Source organism: Erinaceus europaeus, chromosome 6 (genome assembly GCF_950295315.1).
Source record: "Erinaceus europaeus chromosome 6, mEriEur2.1, whole genome shotgun sequence".
NCBI classification, from domain to species: domain Eukaryota; kingdom Metazoa; phylum Chordata; class Mammalia; order Eulipotyphla; family Erinaceidae; genus Erinaceus; species Erinaceus europaeus.
The window spans coordinates 5142467-5160582 of record NC_080167.1 but is presented as its reverse complement, the minus strand read 5'-3'; the positions used below and the strand labels follow the sequence as shown (position 1 = coordinate 5160582).

General features: G+C 49.2%; 1 protein-coding gene across 1 annotated transcript in view; it reads right to left on the bottom strand.

Moving 5' to 3' along the window:
• Positions 1-18116, bottom strand: part of SVOP (SV2 related protein) — a 49342-nt gene that overhangs the window by 11955 nt on the left and 19271 nt on the right. The window contains 6 exon segments of the mRNA XM_016189186.2: positions 948-1021; positions 3470-3598; positions 6977-7102; positions 7451-7514; positions 14580-14704; positions 17893-17964. Coding sequence (XP_016044672.2) covers positions 948-1021; positions 3470-3598; positions 6977-7102; positions 7451-7514; positions 14580-14704; positions 17893-17964 — 590 coding nt within the window.

The window sequence follows — 18116 nt, the reverse complement described above, 5'->3', positions numbered from 1 at the left end:
TTAATTTATTTTTTACCAGAGCACTGCTCAGCTCTGGCTTATGGCGGTGTGGGGCATTGAACCTGGGACTTGAGAGCCTCAGGCATGAAACTCTTTGCATAACCATTATGCTATACCCCCACCCTCTATTTATTTATTTATTGCCACCAGGGCTATCACTGGGGCTCAGTGCCTACACATAAATCCACTGCTCCCAGTGGCCATTTTTTTTTCCTTTTGTGAAGCGCAAGGATCGGCATAAGAATCCAGATTCCAGACCCCGGCTCCCCACCTGCAGGGGAGTCACTATACAGGTAGTGAAGCAGGTCTGCAGGTGTTTATCTTTCTCTCCTCTCTGTCTTCCCTTCGTCTCGCCATTTCTCTCAGTCCTATCCAACAACAATGACATCAATAACAATAACAATAATAACTACAACAACAAGTAGCACAGTGGGTTAAGCGCACATGGTGCAAACCGCAAAGACCAGCGTAAGGAACCCTGTTCAAGCCCTTGGCTCCCCACCTGCAGGGGAGTCACTTCACAAGTGGTGAAGCAGGTCTGCAGGTGTCTATCTGTCTCTCCCCCTCTCTATCTTCCCCTCCTCTCTCCATTTCTCTCTGTCCTATCCAAACAACAATGATATCAATAACAACAATAATAATAATCACAGCAATGATAAAACAACAAGAGCAACAAAAGAGAAAAAAATAGCCTCTAGGAGCAGTGGATTCATGGTGCAGGTATAGAGCCCCAGCAATAACTCTGGAGGAAAAAAAAAAAGGGGGGCAACAAAAGGGAAAAAAAAATCAACTGTTAAACATAAAATCAAGTAAGGGTGAAGAGGTAGTTCAGTGGGCAGTGCCTTCCATGAGCAAGGGAGGTCCTGGGTTCAAGTCCAGTGCATCAGAACAAATCCCAGCCAAGGACAAGGCAAAGGGGGCTGGGCATGGCTGGCCCCGGCACTCACCATATGAACCAGAGCAGCAAAGTTGTCCACCGGAAGTGCGGTGTGAACAGGTCTCTTATCTTCCCTCGATCCTCCTGTTTAGAAACAAAGACATACTGTTTTCTCTCTTCCTACCTTCCTTCCAGATGTGAGGGCAACAGCTGGTGGGATGAGAGCCCCAGGCTGGATGCTCTGATTCTGAGACTCCTGGACTCGAATCCACAGAACAGAACCCCCCCACCCCCCAGCTCAGCAAGGCCCAGTGGCCCCTCCCTCTGGCCAGGACTCCACAAAGTTCAGAGACCTGATGCTCAAAGGGTAGAAATGAACATTCAAGACCCCCCCCCAATTCTTCAACTGGGAAGTGGACCCTATGCCTGGCCCCAGAGGTCTCTCAGTAGACCTGAGGCTCAGCCAACAGAAGTCCTGCCCCAAGGGGTGTCCCACCACTTCATGCTCACTCTCTCCCCCAAAACTCAATGTGCTGAAAACCAACTTTACCAAAACCTGGCTTTCTAAAAGCTTGACAGCTTGATGACCCATTGGCCAATTTACCAGTTCTTTTTTTTTTTTTTTTTTGCCTCGAGGGGGCTCAGTGTCTGCCTGCACTACGAATCCACTGCTCCTGGAGGCCATATTTTCCCCATTTTGTTGCCCTTGTTGTTGTCATTATTGTTATTGTTGCCATTAATGTTGTTGTTGGATAAGACAGAGAAATTGAGACAGAAAGGGAAGACAGATGAGGAGAGAAAGGCAGACACCTGCAGACCTGCTTCACCACTTGTGAAGCGACTCCCCTGCAGGTGGGGAGCCGGGAGCTCGAACCGGGATCCTTACACTGGTCCTTGCACCTTGCTCTATGTGCACTTAACCTGCTCGCTACTGACTGACCCCCCACAAGTTCTTTTAGAAATGTCAGGCTGAGGAGATTACATAATGGTCATACAAAAAGAGACGTTCCTGCCTGAGGGTCTGAGGTCCTAGGATCAAACCTCAGCACCACCAGACCAGAGCTGAGCAGGGCTCCGGTCTCTGTCTCCAATTCTCCTTATATCTTTATCATCAAAATAAATAAGTTAAATAGTAAAACAGGAGGAGGAGGAGAAAAAGTCTTCTATGACTGTTTTTTTTAATTGTCCGTCTGTTTTTTTAACCAAAGCACTGGTTAATTCTGGTTTATGCTAGTGTGGGGATTGAACCTAGGTCTTCAGAGAGCCTCAGACATTCTCAGTGTTTTGCAAAACCATTATGCTATCTACCCCCACCATTCTATGACTGTTTATTGTCTTCCCAGATACATTTAATGAACAGATTTCTCACAGGAGAAACACCTATTTAAACAGCTTAGAAAGAGGGGAAAAGAAAAAGGTAAAGAGTACCGGCTAGGGGGGTAGATGGCAAGAGATTCTCATGCCTGAGGCTCCAACGTCCCAGGTTCAATCCCCCACACCACCATAAACCAGAGCTGAGCAGTGCTCTTGTAAAAAAAAAAAAAAAAGAATGTACTGTTGACTATGTTGACTATAAGCATTACTGTACACACATAGGAAATCCATATTCCCGTTTAGTGGATCTAATAAAAAAAAAGAATCCTAGGGCTTAATGGGTAAGTGCACATGGCGTGAAGCTCAAGGACCGGCAAAAGGATCCCAGTTCGAGCCTCCAGCTCCCCACCTGCAGGGGGTCACTTCACAAGAGGTGAAGCAGGTCTGCAGGTGTCTATCTTTCTCTGTCCCTCTCTGTCTTCCCCTCCTCTCTCCATTTCTCTCTGTTCTATCCAAGAACAATGACATCAATAACAATAATAATAATAATGGCAATGATAAATAACAAGGGCAGCAAAAGGGAAAAAATGGCATCCAGGAGCAGTGGATTCATAATGCAGGCACCAAGCCCCAGCAATAACTCTGGAGGCAGAAGAAAAAAGTAGAAGAAGGAGAAGAATAAGGAGGAGGAAGAGGAGAAGGAGGAGGAGGAGGAGGAGGAGGAGGAGGAGGAGGAGAAGGAGAAGGAGGAGGAGAAGGAGGAGGAGGAGGAGGAGGAGGAGAAGGAGAAGGAGAAGGAGAAGGAGAAGGAGAAGGAGAAGGAGAAGGAGAAGGAGAAGAACAAGAACAATCCTTTACATAGGCTCTCTGGGGTGGCCATGTGCCCACCCAGAAGCAGATGTGGGGTGGTGACATGCCCTGGTTCTGTGCTGTCAGTCTATGTCCAACAGACGCCTCCAGTCAGCCTGGTGAAACTCCAGCCACTCTTTTCACCGAGTAGGGAAACAACTGGGTCTGCTATTGGCTGAAGGGTGCTGTCTCGCTTCTCTGGGTCCCATGGGTGGCTACTGCATGTAGGGACTGTGGCCTTGAGTAGGATGGAGTGATGGAGTGTGCCCCCTGAGCCAAGTCTCCGCAGCTCAGGCCCACTTGCTAACAGACTCACTGGCCCTGAAGGGTGAAACCAGACGACCATTCATGCCCCGAGGACATGGGCTCCCCCGCCCCCCACACACACACCCCCCGCTCCTTCCCACGCACAGACACCCGGGCTCTGACCTGTCTGGAGATGATGAGCCTCCCCAGGGGCATGGGGGCTCCGTTCTCTGTGGCTATCCTCTTCAGCGTGGCGATGGCCTTCTCCTGGTTCCCCGACAGCACGTCGTAGCGTGCGCTCTCCGGCAGCCACTGCAGAGACAGAAGCCCCACAGCCAGCCGGTCAGGGCCCTTTCACAACCTCCCCCTGTGTGGGCGACTTCAAGGTCGGGGGGTCTGTCTGTACAGCCTTGGGCTGTGTGGCCTTTAGCAATTCCTAATCCTCTGAGGCTCAGTCTCATCCAGAAAACAGGGAAATGTCAGGTCTTGCTTCCCAGAAAGGATGAGACAGGAGAGTGCAGATGGTGGGGGGGGGGTGCAGCATGAGGATGGAGTGAGTATAAATGCTGTGGTTGCCTTGCTGTTACTATTGGGTTGTTGGAAAAGTCATGAAGCACTTGTGCATAGAAAAAAAAAAAAAGTCCAGGACAGGCAGTGGCATACCTGGTTAATTACACACATAACAGTGTGCAAGGACCTGGGTTCAAGCCCCTAGTTTTCACCTGCAGGGGTTGGGGGGAAGCTTCATGTGTGGGAAAGCAGGGCTGCAGATGTCTTTCTTTTTTACTTCCCTCTCTTCCTCTCTCCTCTCTCAATTTCTCTCTTTCTAGCCAATAAAGTAAAAATAAACAATAAAAAGAAAGAAAAACATGTCATGACTTTTCTGACAACCCAATATTATTCAGGGCTGCTTTCGGAGTGCCAGGCAAGGGGTAGCGAGAAAGACTGCTACCCTCACCCTCACCGCCACCACACCACACTGGGCCAGCCTTCAATGTCTTCCTACAGACACATTCCACGAAACAGATAGAAGTGGGCAAAGCTTTTAAACCCAGCAGAGAGGCCAACCCCATGTGTACAAGTCACCTATGGCCACAAGGCATGGGGGTAGCAAGCTGTGGGTCTTTTGGGATGCTGTTTATTATATATACTAATTTCTTATATAGTTTTTATTTTTATTTATTATTTTACGGGATAGAGACAGAGAAATTGAGAGGGGTGGAGGAGATAAAGAGGGAAAGACACAGAGAGACATCTGCAGCCCTGCTTCACCACTTGTGAAGCTTCCCTCCCTGCAGGTGGGGACCAGGGGATTGAACCCAGGTCCTTGCGTACTGTAATGTGTATGGTTAAACAAGGGACACCACAGCCTGGTCCCCCTAGGCTGCTGTTTATATGCTATGTGACCTTGGACAAAGCCCATCAACTTCTCTGGGTCTCCATATCCTAACAGGTGAGAATGTGACAAAGATTGCTTAGAGCTCCCAGAACGTGTACTTTCCTTTCCAGAGGACAGAAGCATCCTTGGAGAGGGAGGCCCAGACATGAATTACAGTCCCAGCCTCACTTGCAGCTAGCGAGGGCCACACTGCTGAGGTCAGAGAATGCATAAGGAGAACCTGGTTCTCCACAAACACTGCTGCACCACTCTAGAACACAAGATCCCCCATGCTCGTGGGGAAGAAAGTAGATGTTGCTCAGGGGAAGTGGGAGTGGTAACAGGTGTGGGTGTGGCTTAGAGAGAAGCTGAGGGCTGGGGGGAGATACAATGGTTCTGCAGAGACTCTCATGCCTGTGGCTGCCAAGTCCCAGGTTCAATCACCCACACCACCATAAGCCAGTGCTCTGCTAAAATAAAAAGGAAGAAAGGAGAAAAAGAGAAAGAAAGAAAGAAAGAAAGAAAGAAAGAAAGAAAGAAAGAAAGAAAGAAAGAAAGAAAGGAAAGAGCTAAGAGTGGGGCTTGAAGGCTCATGAAAGCTGTTACGGGTGTGGTTGAGCTCTCTGCCAAGCTAGAAGCATCAACATTTGAGTAAATTGCCTTCTCTCTTCTCTTCTCTTCTCTTCTCTTCTCTTCTCTTCTCTTCTCTTCTCTTCTCTTCTCTCTCTCTCTCTCTCTCTCTCTCTCTCTCTTTCTCCCCTGACATGTACTCCAGCATGTGTGTGTGTTCTCAGTTTTCCAGAATCAAGCTTAAAATTCCTGAAAGTCCTCTGCTTTCTCCTCAATTCTTTGTTAGGTTTAGGTATGAAGAATCTTCAACCATGTGGGGCCGTCCTTCCCCCCAATCAATGTGACACAGCCCACCCAAGCAGGATAGTCCTGGTCTGGACATGGAAGGAGAGAAAGTCTGTCTCCTCCTCTCCTTCCCCATCCCATACAGAGAAGACTCCAAAGCCCCGGAGGGTGGCCGTGTCACAAATCAGAAGGATTCTGGTCCCTGGAAGCACTAGCTCTAGGCTGCTATGTGCCTAAGAGATAAATTCCTCCTGTACTGGGCTACCGATGTCTGGACTTTCTTTGTTACGGCATCTGATGTCATACTAACTCATGCAGGCGGTCAGCAGAGCCCCACCCCCGGAAGCTATTGGCAGGTTGTGCATGAAGAAGCTAGCTCCACAGTTAGGCTCTGGCATGATTAATTCCGACTGTTACCGGGAATTGTTGGATTAAGTGTTCTACGAGAGACCCACCCACCTACCCACTTCTCTGGGAGTCCACTGAGGGGGAAGTGTTTCAGGTGTGTGGTCTAAACACGAGATGACTACTTGTGGTTTGTCTCCTGTGGACCAGGTGAATTCTGCCTTAGTGGAGATGGGGAGATCACTAGCACCCCTGGATCCAGCCATACCTGATAACACACGTTGAATTTTCTGTCCTGTGCCTATCTTTTTAAAAATGTTTATTTATCCACTCACTCCTTTTTGTTGCCCTTGTTGCTTTTTATTGTTGTAGTTATTATTGTTGTTGTTATTGATGTTGTCATTGTTGGATAGGACAGAGAGAAATAGAGAGAGGAGGGGAAGACAGAGAGGGGGAGAGAAAGACAGACACCTGCAGACCTGCTTCACTGCTTGTGAAGTGACTCCCTTGCAAGTGGGGAGCTGGGGGCTTGAACCGGGATCCTTAAGCCGGTCCTTGCCCTTTGCACCACCTGTGCTTAACCCGCTGCACTACCGCCCAACTCCCTGAGCCTATCTTTTTTACAGATGCCCATTTGAACTTTTGTTATTGTTGTTGTTGTTGTTTTTTGTCACTTGCACCTTACGGGCTCAACTATTCCAACAAATCATCGGAAAGGGGAAACTTGCTGCTGTGGAGGGTGGGGTCAACGTACCCCCCCACACACACATTTATTTCCCTAAAGACTATCCCAGAAGTGTTTACCTAGAGGAAGCCCAACTCTCATACTGGGTCTATCCCTGTTTCCTTTGCCTCATTTCCTGATTAAACAACTAATCTTAATGGCCAAGGAAACCACTTATCTGGGAGAGCACAGGACACTCCCCTGCCTGTGGTTTCTGCTTCAAACCCCAGTGCCCCGGCTCCTCTCTCTCTCCCTTACCCTTTGGGAAATGGTGACATAAAAAAACTCTTTTTGTCAAGTAGGACGCCATCTTGAAGGCTTGCTCTGGCACCCACCCCTCATGACAGAGTGGACAGTAGGGCAGGCTGAGCTCCCAGACGATACCTACAAAGCACAGGACGGTGAAGATGAGAAGGGGGACCGCCGAGAGGAGGAGCAGCCAGCGCCAGCCCAGGCTGGGCATCACAAACACGGCCAGGATGACCTCGAACACCGTTCCGATGGCCCAGAAGACCTGGCACAGGGGAAGGGGTCAGTGGTGGATGGGTGGCAGGTGGGGAGCGGAGGCCCACACAGGGCTCTGTGGCTGCAGTGTCCCTGGAGTCAAGCCACAGTGCCTGCCCACCAGTTTTTCCCTAAGGGATGGGAGGTCTTCTTGTCAGCTGAAGACTGTCTCCATCCCGCTAAGCCACCACTCTGACTCGATCTAATGATTCCTCTAAGTCGCTGTCAGTTGAGTCTGAGGTCTTTTTCCTTACACTCCCTCTTCCTCGCCCTGCGGTTCAGTGACAAAGGCTGCCACCCCAAGGCCCTCCCACCAGAGACTGCATTCTTCAGAAGCCCAGAGTGCCCCCCCCCTTACCTCGATCAGAAGAATGCACTTGGCCCTGGCCTTCATGGGTAGGAACTCTGCATAGAGCGTCACTCTGGGGAGCAGGGGGACAGACAGGGAGGCATGGGAGGTCAGACTGGTGAGTTTCCAGACCGACTTCCCTCTGCAGTGCTCTGTGGATCACTGCCACTGTCAGAAGCTCCCGGCTTCTTGGCTTAGCATGGAGAGCTCCAGCCTCTCCGCCCCAGCCCTAAGGAGCGCTTTCTGGGGTGATGCCCTGGTACCTGTATTTTTAGGTGACTCTCTAGATGCTTTTCAGCTTTCATAAAAGCTGCCACTGAGAGAGTGGGGCTGTAGCGCAGTGGGTTAAGCGCAAGTGGCACAAAGCGCAAGAACCGGATTAAGAATCCCAGTTCAAGCCCTGGCCCCCCACCTGCAGCAGGGGAGTCAATTCACAGGCGGTGAAGCAGGTCTGCAGGTGTCTGTCTTTCTCTCCCCCTCCTCTCTCCATTTCTCTCTGTCCTATCCAACAATGACAATATCAACAACAACTACAATAATAATAAAAAACAAGGGCAACAAAAGGGAAAATAAATACATAAATATAAAAAAAGTTTTTTTAAAAAGCTGCCACTGAATGGGTTATTTATCAACATGCCAATGTCCATGTCCAGCAGAGAAGCAATTATAGAAGCCGGAACTCCCATCTTCTGCATCCCAAAAGAATTTTTGGTCCATATTCCCAGAGGGGGAGAAATGTTAAGGGGAAGATGACCAGAGGGTCCTGAGTCCCAATCCCATCAGGACCCTGAGAGAGAAGAGGGGGAAAAAGGAAGGGCATTCGAAAATAATAAGTATAGGTAAAACTTAGCAAAAGAAGGGTGGTCTGGGAGGTGGCGCAGTGGATAAAGGGCTGAACTCTCAAGCAAGAGTTCCATCCCCAGCAGCACATGTGCCAGAGTGATGCCTGGTCCTTTCTCTCTTCTCTTATCTCTTTCATTAATAAATAAATTAAAATATTTTTTAAAAAGAAAGAGAGAAAGAAAGAGAAAGGAAAAGAAGACAGGGCCACAGGAAAAAAAACCTATAAATAGGGGGCCATGTGGTGGTGCACCTGGTTAAGCACTCATATTACAGTGCACAAGGACCCAGGTTCAAGCCCCTGGTCCCCACCTGCAGGGGGAAAACTTAACATGTGGTGAAGCAGGGCTGCAGGTGTCTCTCTGTCTCTTTCCCTATCTCCTCCTCCCCTCTCAATTTTTCTGTCTATATACAATAATAAAATAAAAATATAAAAAAGAAAAAGGGCATATATATATTTATTTATAGAAGTAATAATCAACTCATATCTGTGATCTTGGGAGAACTACTGAAGTTTCCAGTGGAGGGAATGGGGATGTGGAATTCTGGTGGTGGGAAAGGTGTGGAATTATACCCCAGTTGTTTTATAATTTTGTAAACCACTATTTAAAAAAAAAAGCCACCATCAAGTCTCCGCCATAGAAGAAGGGAAGTAGGGTGGTAGATAGCTTCACCTTGGAAATGCACTCCTATTGCTCAAGCCTGGAGTCTTTTAAAAAAATATTTTATTTATTTATTAATGAGAAATATAGGAGAGAGAAAGAACCAGACATCACTCTGGTACATGTGCTGCTGGGGATCAAACTCAGGACCTCATGCTTAAGAGTCTAGTGCCTTAGCCACTGTGCCACCTCCCGGACCACAAGACTGGAGTCTTAAGAGCCCCAGCCTTCCCTTCTACAGAGGCTCCCCCATCACAGGTCCACAGTCTCCCCCTGACCACACTCCGGCCAAGCATCCCTGTCAGGAGTAGCACAAAGAGCATCCCCCGCCCATGCTGCCCAGTGTCCCACTTGAGGACAGAGATGACAACTTTCTTGTCAGCATTCACGATGACCTTCCTCACCAGATAGGGTCTCGAAACTTTCCATCAGGCTCAACCTGACGCTGTTGACTGGCTACGGAAGAAGGGCAAACGCTAGAAGAAGAAGAACCAGATGGGGGGTGGTCCTGGCAGAGCCCCCCACCCAGAAGTTATCACATTTGTGAGTAGTTAAGTGTTCTGTGGAGAAATGGCCAAATGTTATGCCAACATCCGGACCCTCTACCCACCAGTTTTGTCACCTGTCATCTAACCTGAATGAACCACTGCTAGAAAGGAAGTGAGTAGTGGATGTCTGTTATTCCTTCTCTGCTCATGACACACAGTGCTATGTGTGGTTGATATTCTACTGCACTGTAGAATATCTCTTCACCTCTCCATCCATCCATCTACCCATCCATCCATATGTCCATCTTCTCATCCACCCATCCATATGTCCATCCATCCATCTACTCATCCACCCATCCATACATACATATGTCCATCCATCCATCCATCCATCCATCCATCCATCCATCCATCCATCCATCCATCCACTCATCCATCCACCCAAATGTCCATCCATATGTCCATCCATCCATCCATCCGTCCATCCATCCATCCATCCATCCACTCATCCACTTATCCATATGTCCATCCATCTATCCATCCATCTATCCACCCATCCACCCACCCACCCATTCATCCATAAGAACTTGTAGACATTATTTAATCAGTGGGTTGTAAACACATCAACCATGATCCTTTTGCCCCACAGATGGCTCCAGACACAGCTGGCCGAGGCCTGTCCAAGTCTATTCTTCTCATCGTGAACGAAGCAGAGCTTCCAGATCACTTGTTGACCCCTGTGGACCGATGCTCAGCTTGTCTTCCACTTCCTGTTCCTTCGGCCAGTACCCCAAGAGCCAGCCTGCCCTTACCTCACTGTGCTCAGACTTGGCCATTGTCTGTGGCAGTTCATTGGGAAAACGAGCTTTTTCCTATCTTCCCCCAAAGGCTGAGGATCACCATCGCCCTGAAGGTTGAGCACTGGCACGAGAATGGCCGGGAGGCAGCTGGTTTTGGCACAGACAGATCCCACAGCAAAGCGGTACCTCTGTGCACCACGGACCAGGACAGAAGTGACCTGTGACCTCAACTTGGTGTCTGCGCCCGGAGCCCAGGGCAGCACCGCAGGCAGGCTGGTGAGCAGCTTCATTCTAGATGCCCATCTGGAGGGAGTCCTAGGCGGGCTCCCAGGGAAAAAAGGTGGGTGGCCACCCAGAAAACTCTTCAGGATCCTCTGTGACACAGCTGGCCACCTGGTGTCACAGCTTCTTCCCTGGCTACCTCGGGCGTGTGTCCTGCCCAAGGAAACAACGCCCTCTGCTGGCAACAGCCATGGTGACAGCCAGTCTGCAGCTTAGGAATCTGGTCATTACTGACCGCATTGGGGCTGATTTCTTATTCTGGGATTCTGGTTGGCATTTCCCACATTTTATAGAACTAGAAATATGTTGCCTGTAGTGACTGAAAATAAGTCATCCACAAACTATCTGATACTTAGAGGAAAATATTCGCAGAACTCTTTTCTGCATAAATTTTAAAGACATCTTCAATGAAAAGAATACAATTACAAAGAAGACTAAGGCAAGCATAAACCTATGGGACTACATCAAATTAAAAAGCTTCTTCATAGCAAAATAAACCACTACCCAAACCAAGAGACCCCTCACAGAATGGGAGAAAATCTTTACATGCTATACATCAGACAAGCGGCTAATAACCAGAATATATAAAGAACTTGCAAATCTCAACAACAAGACAACAAATAATCCCATCCAAAAATGGGGGGAGGACATGGGCAGAATATTCACCACAGAAGAGATCCAAAAGGCCGAGAAACACATGAAAAGATGCTCCAAGTCTCTGATTGTCAGAGAAATGCAAATAAAGACAACAATGAGATATCACTTCACTCCTGTGAGAATGTCATACATCAGAAAAGGTAACAGCAGCAAATGCTGGAGAGGCTGTGGGGGTCAAAGGAACCTTCCTGCACTGCTGGTGGGAATGTCAATTGGTCCAACCTCTGTGGAGAACAGTCTGGAGAACTCTCAGAAGGCTAGAAATGGACCTACCCTATGACCCTGCAATTCCTCTCCTGGGGATAGATCCTAAGGAACCCAACACATCCATCCAAAAAGATCTGTGTACACATATGTTCTTGGCAGCACAATTTGTAATAGCCAAAACCTGGAAGCACCCCAGGTGTCCAACAACAGATGAGTGGCTGGCTGAGCAAGTTGTGGAATATATATACAATGGAATACCACTCAGCTACAAAAAATGGTGACTTCACCGTTTTCAGCTGATCTTGGATGGACCTTGAAAAATTCATGTTAAGTGAAATAAGTCAGAAAAAGAAGGATGAATATGGAATGATCTCACTCTCAGGCAGAAGTTGAAAAACAAGATAGGGGGGAGTCAGGCTGTAGCGCAGTGGGTTAAGCGCAGGTGGCGCAAAGCACAAGGACCGGCATAATGATCCCGGTTCGAACCCTGGCTCCCCACCTGCAGGGGAGTCGCTTCACAGGCGGTGAAGCAGGTCTGCAGGTGTCTGTCTTTCTCTCCCCCTCTCTGTCTTCCCCTCCTCTCTCCGTTTCTCTCTGTCCTATCCAACAACGACAACAACAATAATAACTACAACAATAAAACAACAAGGACAACAAAAGGGAATAAATAAATAAAATAAATATTTTTTAAAAAAAAAAGAAAAACAAGATCAGAAGAGAAAACACAAGTAGAACCTGAACTGGAGTTGGTGTATTGCACCAAAGTAAAAGACTCTGGGGTGGGTGGGTGGGGAGAATACAGATCCAAGAAGGATGACAGAGGACCTAGTGGGGGTTGTATTGTTATATGGAAAACTAAGGAATGTTATGCATGTACAAAATATTGTATTTACTGTTGAATGTAAAACATTAATTCCCCAATAAAGAAATTTTAAAAATTTAAAAAATAAAATAAAAGTCATATTCAATGGTCCTAGAGGTGGTGCAGCGGATAAAGTGTTGGGCTCTCAAGCATGAGGTCCTGAGTTCCATCCCTGGCAGAACATGTACCAGAGTGATGTCTGGTTCTTCTCTCTCTCCTATCCCTCTCATAAATAAATAAATAAATAAATAAATAAATAAATAATTTAAAGGGGGCCAGGTCGTGTCACACCTGGTGGAGCGCACACACTACAGTGTGCAAGGACCCAGGTTTGAACCCCTGGTCCCCACCTGCAGCAGGAAAGCTTTGTAAATGGTGAAGCAGGGCTGCAGGATTCTTTCTGTCTCTCTCCCTCTCTATCACTCCCTCTTGATTTCTGGCTGCCTCTAACCAATAAATAAAGAAAATAAAAAATTAAATGATAATAATAATATTAAAAAAAGAAAAAAAGTCCCATTTCACTCCTTGGCTTGGATTAGAGCCTCTTTCATCTTGATGTGCACCCCCCCCATAGAAAATGCTCTTGTGGGGGGCTGGGCGGTAGCACAGCGGGTTAAGCGCACATGGCACAAAGTGCAAGGACTGGCATAGGAATCCCAGTTCGAGCCACCAGTTCCCCACCTGCAGGGGGCATCACTTCACAGGCAGTGAAGCAGGTCTGCAGGTGTCTATCTTTCTCTCTGCTTCTCTGTCTTTCCCTCCTCTCTCCATTTCTCTCTGTCCTATCCAACAACAACAACAGCAATGGCAACAACAATAATAACAACAATGGTTAACAAACAACAAGGGCAACAAAAGGGAAAAAATAGCCTCCAGGAGCAGTGGATTCATGGTGCAGACACCAAGCTCCAGCAATAACCCTGGAGGCATATATATATATATATATATATATATATATAAAATATATATTACATATATTATATATATATATGTAATAAAAAGTTAAAGAAAATGTTCTTGTCAGGGCAGGAGTAGATAGTATAATGGTTCTGCAAAGAGACTCTCAGTTTCCATCCCCCACACCGCCATAAGTCAAAGCTGAGCAGTGCTCTAGTAAAAAAAAAAAAAAGGAAATTACACTTGTCTGACTTTCTAGTGGGGGTTGGCTTTCCCAGTTAATAAAAAGGCAGCTCAGAGCCACCAGTCTGTGCCACATTTCCCGAACCTTCTCCAAACCCCTAGCAGGGACCAAGTGGGCATTAATGATCCATCAGGACCGCTGGGTGCAGGAGCGTAGGAGCCAGAGACAATATCTGTCCAGGGGTAACTGGACTTTGGCACCAGGCAGACTGGACTTGAAACGAGTTTCTCTGTGCGTGCAGGGGCCGGCTGGTGACCTTCAACATGACCTTGAGGCTCAACCCATGGAGACCCCATGTCCCTGAGCTCAGAATCTGAGCTTGCCTGAGACTGGCCTTGAGTCACAGGCTGGAACTTGCTTTGGGTTCAAAGCAAGTGGGTCACAGGAGGCTCAGAGCTTCCCTGGGTTCTCCTGGCTCTGTCCCGAAGCTGTGTACCCCAGCTGAAGGGTAGGAGGGTTGTGGAGAGGACTCAGCTGTGGAGAGAGCTCAGTGCATTTGAGCGCAGGACTTGTATGCCTAGGAGCCTATTATGCTTTTTAACACGTTCTAGGGGAGTGAATCCACACAGGTGTGAGTCCACGACTGAGTAGCTTTCCAGGATTAATTTATTTCATTCCATATTTCCTAAAAAGGGCAGAGGAGAGGAAGGAGGGTGAGGGAGAGATAGAAAGAGAGAGAGAGGAGAGAGACAGCACAGGACCGCTTCACCATCCACAGATCTTTCCCAGTACCATCCGTGGTGCTCTCATGTGATGCCAGGACTCGAACCCAGGGCTTCATGTGCACACAACAGCACATGTGCTGTACTGAGGAGGCCGTCCCCAGCACCCTCCCACCCTCATTTGCTCTGCCTGCTGCTCTCCTGGCCACAGGCATACGGCTAAGGCCCTCAGTCCCGCTTCCGCACTGCCTGACTCAGGCAAGCGATTCCACCCACGGAGTCTCCCTCCCGCCTCCCCACCTGGTGCAGCATCACCATGCCAGCAGCTGACCACAGTACGCCACTCACCTCCCGAAGGGCCGACTGCCCTGGGTCCGAGAAATCAGCCATTCAGGCTCAGACCCCTCATCTTCCAGGTCAGCTCATGCCCCCACCACCACCACCTGGGTCACGTGCGCCTGAAGCCGTGAACCACCCCAGCACTGGGGAGCCCCCCCTGACCCCTCTTTGAGGCCAGCCCTGGCTGCATTTACTCACGACTGAGGGACGCCTCCAATCCCGAAGCCCACCAGGCCGCGCAGCACCAGGATCCAGCTGTACACGGGCGCGAAGGCGCTGAGGATGCCATAGTACAGGGTCCACAGCACACTGATCTTCAGGCCCTGTGGGAGGGGGCTGCGTCAGGCGGCCAGCACCTGCCTAGAGGTGGCCCTAAAGCGGAATCAGGGCTGCACAGGGACCCAGGGCCCTCTGGGTGCAGGTTCCAAGCCCCAGGGTGGGGCTGCAGGGGGCCTTGGGTCTCCCAGTGACCCTGTTCAGTGGACACCCACCCACAGTGTGTGAGGCCCGAGGACGGTTCACCCCGAGTCTGTCACTATTTTTTCATTTTTCCTTCATTTTCTCTACTTTTCTTTCCTTCTTCTTCTTCTTCTTCTTCTTCTTCTTCTTCTTCTTCTTCTTCTTCTTCTTCTTCTTCTTCTTCTTCTTCTTCTTTTTTTTGCCTCCTGGGTTATCACTGGGGCTCAGTCGCTATCGAACAGGCCATGGCCGGTGCGCCGCTATGTTCCATCTCTGGGGAGCCAGAGACGACCCGAACCGCCCCTGCGGCTCCAGACAGACTATGACCCACATAGTCAACGACTGCCACCTCTCCAGATTCAAAGGAGGTCTCGAAACTTGACATCAGGCTCAACCTGACGCTGTTGACTGGCTACGGAAGAAGGGCAAACGCTAGAAGAAGAAGTGCTGCACTACAAATCCACTGCTCCTGGCGGCCAGCTGTTCCATTTTATTGGACAGAACAGAGAGAAATTGAGAGAGGAGGGGAAGATAGACATGGAGAGAGATAGACATCTGCAGACCTGCTTCACCTCTTCACCTCACAGCAGGTTAAGGCATAAGGATCCCGGTTCAAGCCCCCGGCTCCCCACCTGCAGGGGAGTCATTTCACAGGCGGTGAAGCAGGTCTGCAAGTGTCTGTCTTTCTCTCTCTCTCTGTCTTCCCCTCCTCTCTCCATTTCTCTGTCCTATCTAACAACAACATCAATAACAACAACAATAACTACAACAACAATAAAAAACAAGAGCAACAAAAGGGGAAAAATAGCCTCCAGGAGCAGTGGATTCGTGGTGCAGGCACCAAGCCCCAGCAATAACCCTGGAGGCAAAAAAAAGAAAAGCCAGAATTGAGCCAGAGAAATAGCTCGCTTAGATACTGTGCTGCTTTGCCACGTGCTTGACCCAGGTTCGAGCCTGGCCTCCCCCCGGCACTAGAGGAAGCTTTGGCTCTGTGGCCTCTTTCACTCTCTCTGCCACTCTGTCAAACAGGAAACAAAACAAAGTCACTGGTCCACACCTTATTCTAAAATGTAAACTAGAAAGAAAAAAGCAAGAGACAACAATGTGTTAAACCACAGCGACTTCCTTTTATTATCTGGGTGGATTCATATGTCAACAACCACCACGAGTGGCCCAGCAGAGTGACAGCACGGACTGTGTGTGTGTGTGCATGTGAGGTCCAGGGTTTCTATCCCCGGCGCTACAGAAAAACAGAAAAGACAAAACAGAGCATCATAAACGGCAGAAAAGAGCCTCAGTTGTTCTCCCTCTCGTGAAATGCTGTTATGAGAGAGCAGGCGGGCATCAGAGAGATCCTGTGAGCCCTGAATCTCCTGCAAAAACGCCACAGCAACATCCTTCCACCCCAGCCTTTGCGGCTATGAGATTGGTTCCTGCCACACGTAGGTTTTACGCCTTTCCTTAGGCAGAAGGTGACTTTGTAAGGCTGTTTTCCCTTGGAGCCCAAGGAGGCTCAAATCAGAATCAGGATATAATTAACAGAGGAGAAAATAAAAGAAGGAACATCAAAGAACGAGGGGGGGTGGTGGTGGAGGGATGAGGCATCCCAACTGAGGGAGGGGATCCAGCCGCTCTCCTGGGGCTTCCTGGCAGGTGGGTCATCTGGGAGGGTCCTTTGGGGTCACAGCACACAACAGGCTGGCAGCTCTGCATCTGCCCACTGATGCCAGGGCTCTGGGGCTGCCCAGACAGCAAGGACACAGCTGCCAGCTGTCACCCACGAGCAGCAAGCCCCGCCCCAGCTGCTATAGGGTCAGCAGAGGTGGATCCCAGGTCTTTGGGCTTCTCATTAACTGCGCCTGTCGACTTGCAGAACATCTATCCTGCCCTTTGGACTGCTGGTCCCTTCCTTCCTCTCCCTTCCTCCCTCCTTCCCTTTGTCCCTCCCTCCCTCCTTCCTTCTTTCCTCCTTCCCTTCTCCTGTCTTCACATTCCCTCACACTCCAAGTTCTGCAGAGAGAAGCATAGACATTCTTCGTACCTGACTTGCTTGTTCAGTGGTTCACTCAGTAATGAGCATGTACCTGCCGTCTACCAAACACTAGAGCTATGGGTAGATGTCACCCGTTCACCGCCGCAGGCGTGAACTCAACACGCACGCTGTGAACACCTGCTGTGTGGCCAGCACTGAGGTGACTGATACGTGACACCATTCACTCACCCATTCTCTCTGTATGTGCTGGGTGCTGGGTGCTAGTGCATATGGCATTCACTCATGTCTGACCTGCCTGCTTTCTCCTGGGCTGCAACAGACAAGGTGACAGTCAGAGACTGACGTCATGTGACTGATGGTTTTTTGTGTTTCCAGGGTTATCTCTGGGGCTCAGTGCCAGCACTATGAATCCACGGCTCCTGGTGGCATATATATATATATATATATATATATATATATATATATATATATGATAAAGAGAAATTGAGAGGGATGGGGACAGACACCTGCAGACCTGCTTCACTACTTGTGACGCAACCCTGTTGCAGGTGGGGAGCAGGGGCTAGAACCCAGCTCCTTCTGTGGATTCTTGTGCATAGTACGATGTGCACTTAACCGGGTATGCCACCACCCAGCCCCCAGGGCTGAAGGTTGTTTAACCTCAGAGTCAGGACTGGAGAGAGGACTTCCAGCCCAGAATGCCGTGCTTCCAATGAACCTGTCTCCTCTCCAGGTCTGTGATGGCTCCCTGGTACCTCGGGCGGAGAGCATCCATGCTCGGTGCAATACAGCGGCGCCCCCAGCAGGTGGGCCTGGCTGCGTGGAAGAGAACTTGCACCTCTGCTCGACCCTGCCAGAAGCCGCCAACTTAGCACGTGATTCTAAGACCACCAGGCCACCCCGCCTTCCTCCCCAAACCAGCAAACCAAAGAAGAAGAAGAAGAAGAAGAAAAAAAAAAGACTCTTTTTTGCTATCTTTTTCTCTAAGTTGGTTTGACCTCTCTGGAAAACTCGGTACCAGGGAGAGAGCCCAGGGGGCGCCCAAGAGCAGTCCTTTACCGTTTTCCTGCCATGCTGGTCAGAGATGTTTCCCCAGAGGGTGGAGCTGGACATCATGCCGACAAAGACCACCTGTGGACAGAAAGACAGTGACTGGAAGCATCGCATGGCAGAGAAATGGGACAGCAGGTGTGCGCTGATGATGCCACGCCCTTGCCGTGAGGATAAGCTGACCGGGACTGTGAGTCTATTACGATGATGGTTTTATGTTCCAAGGGCTCTAT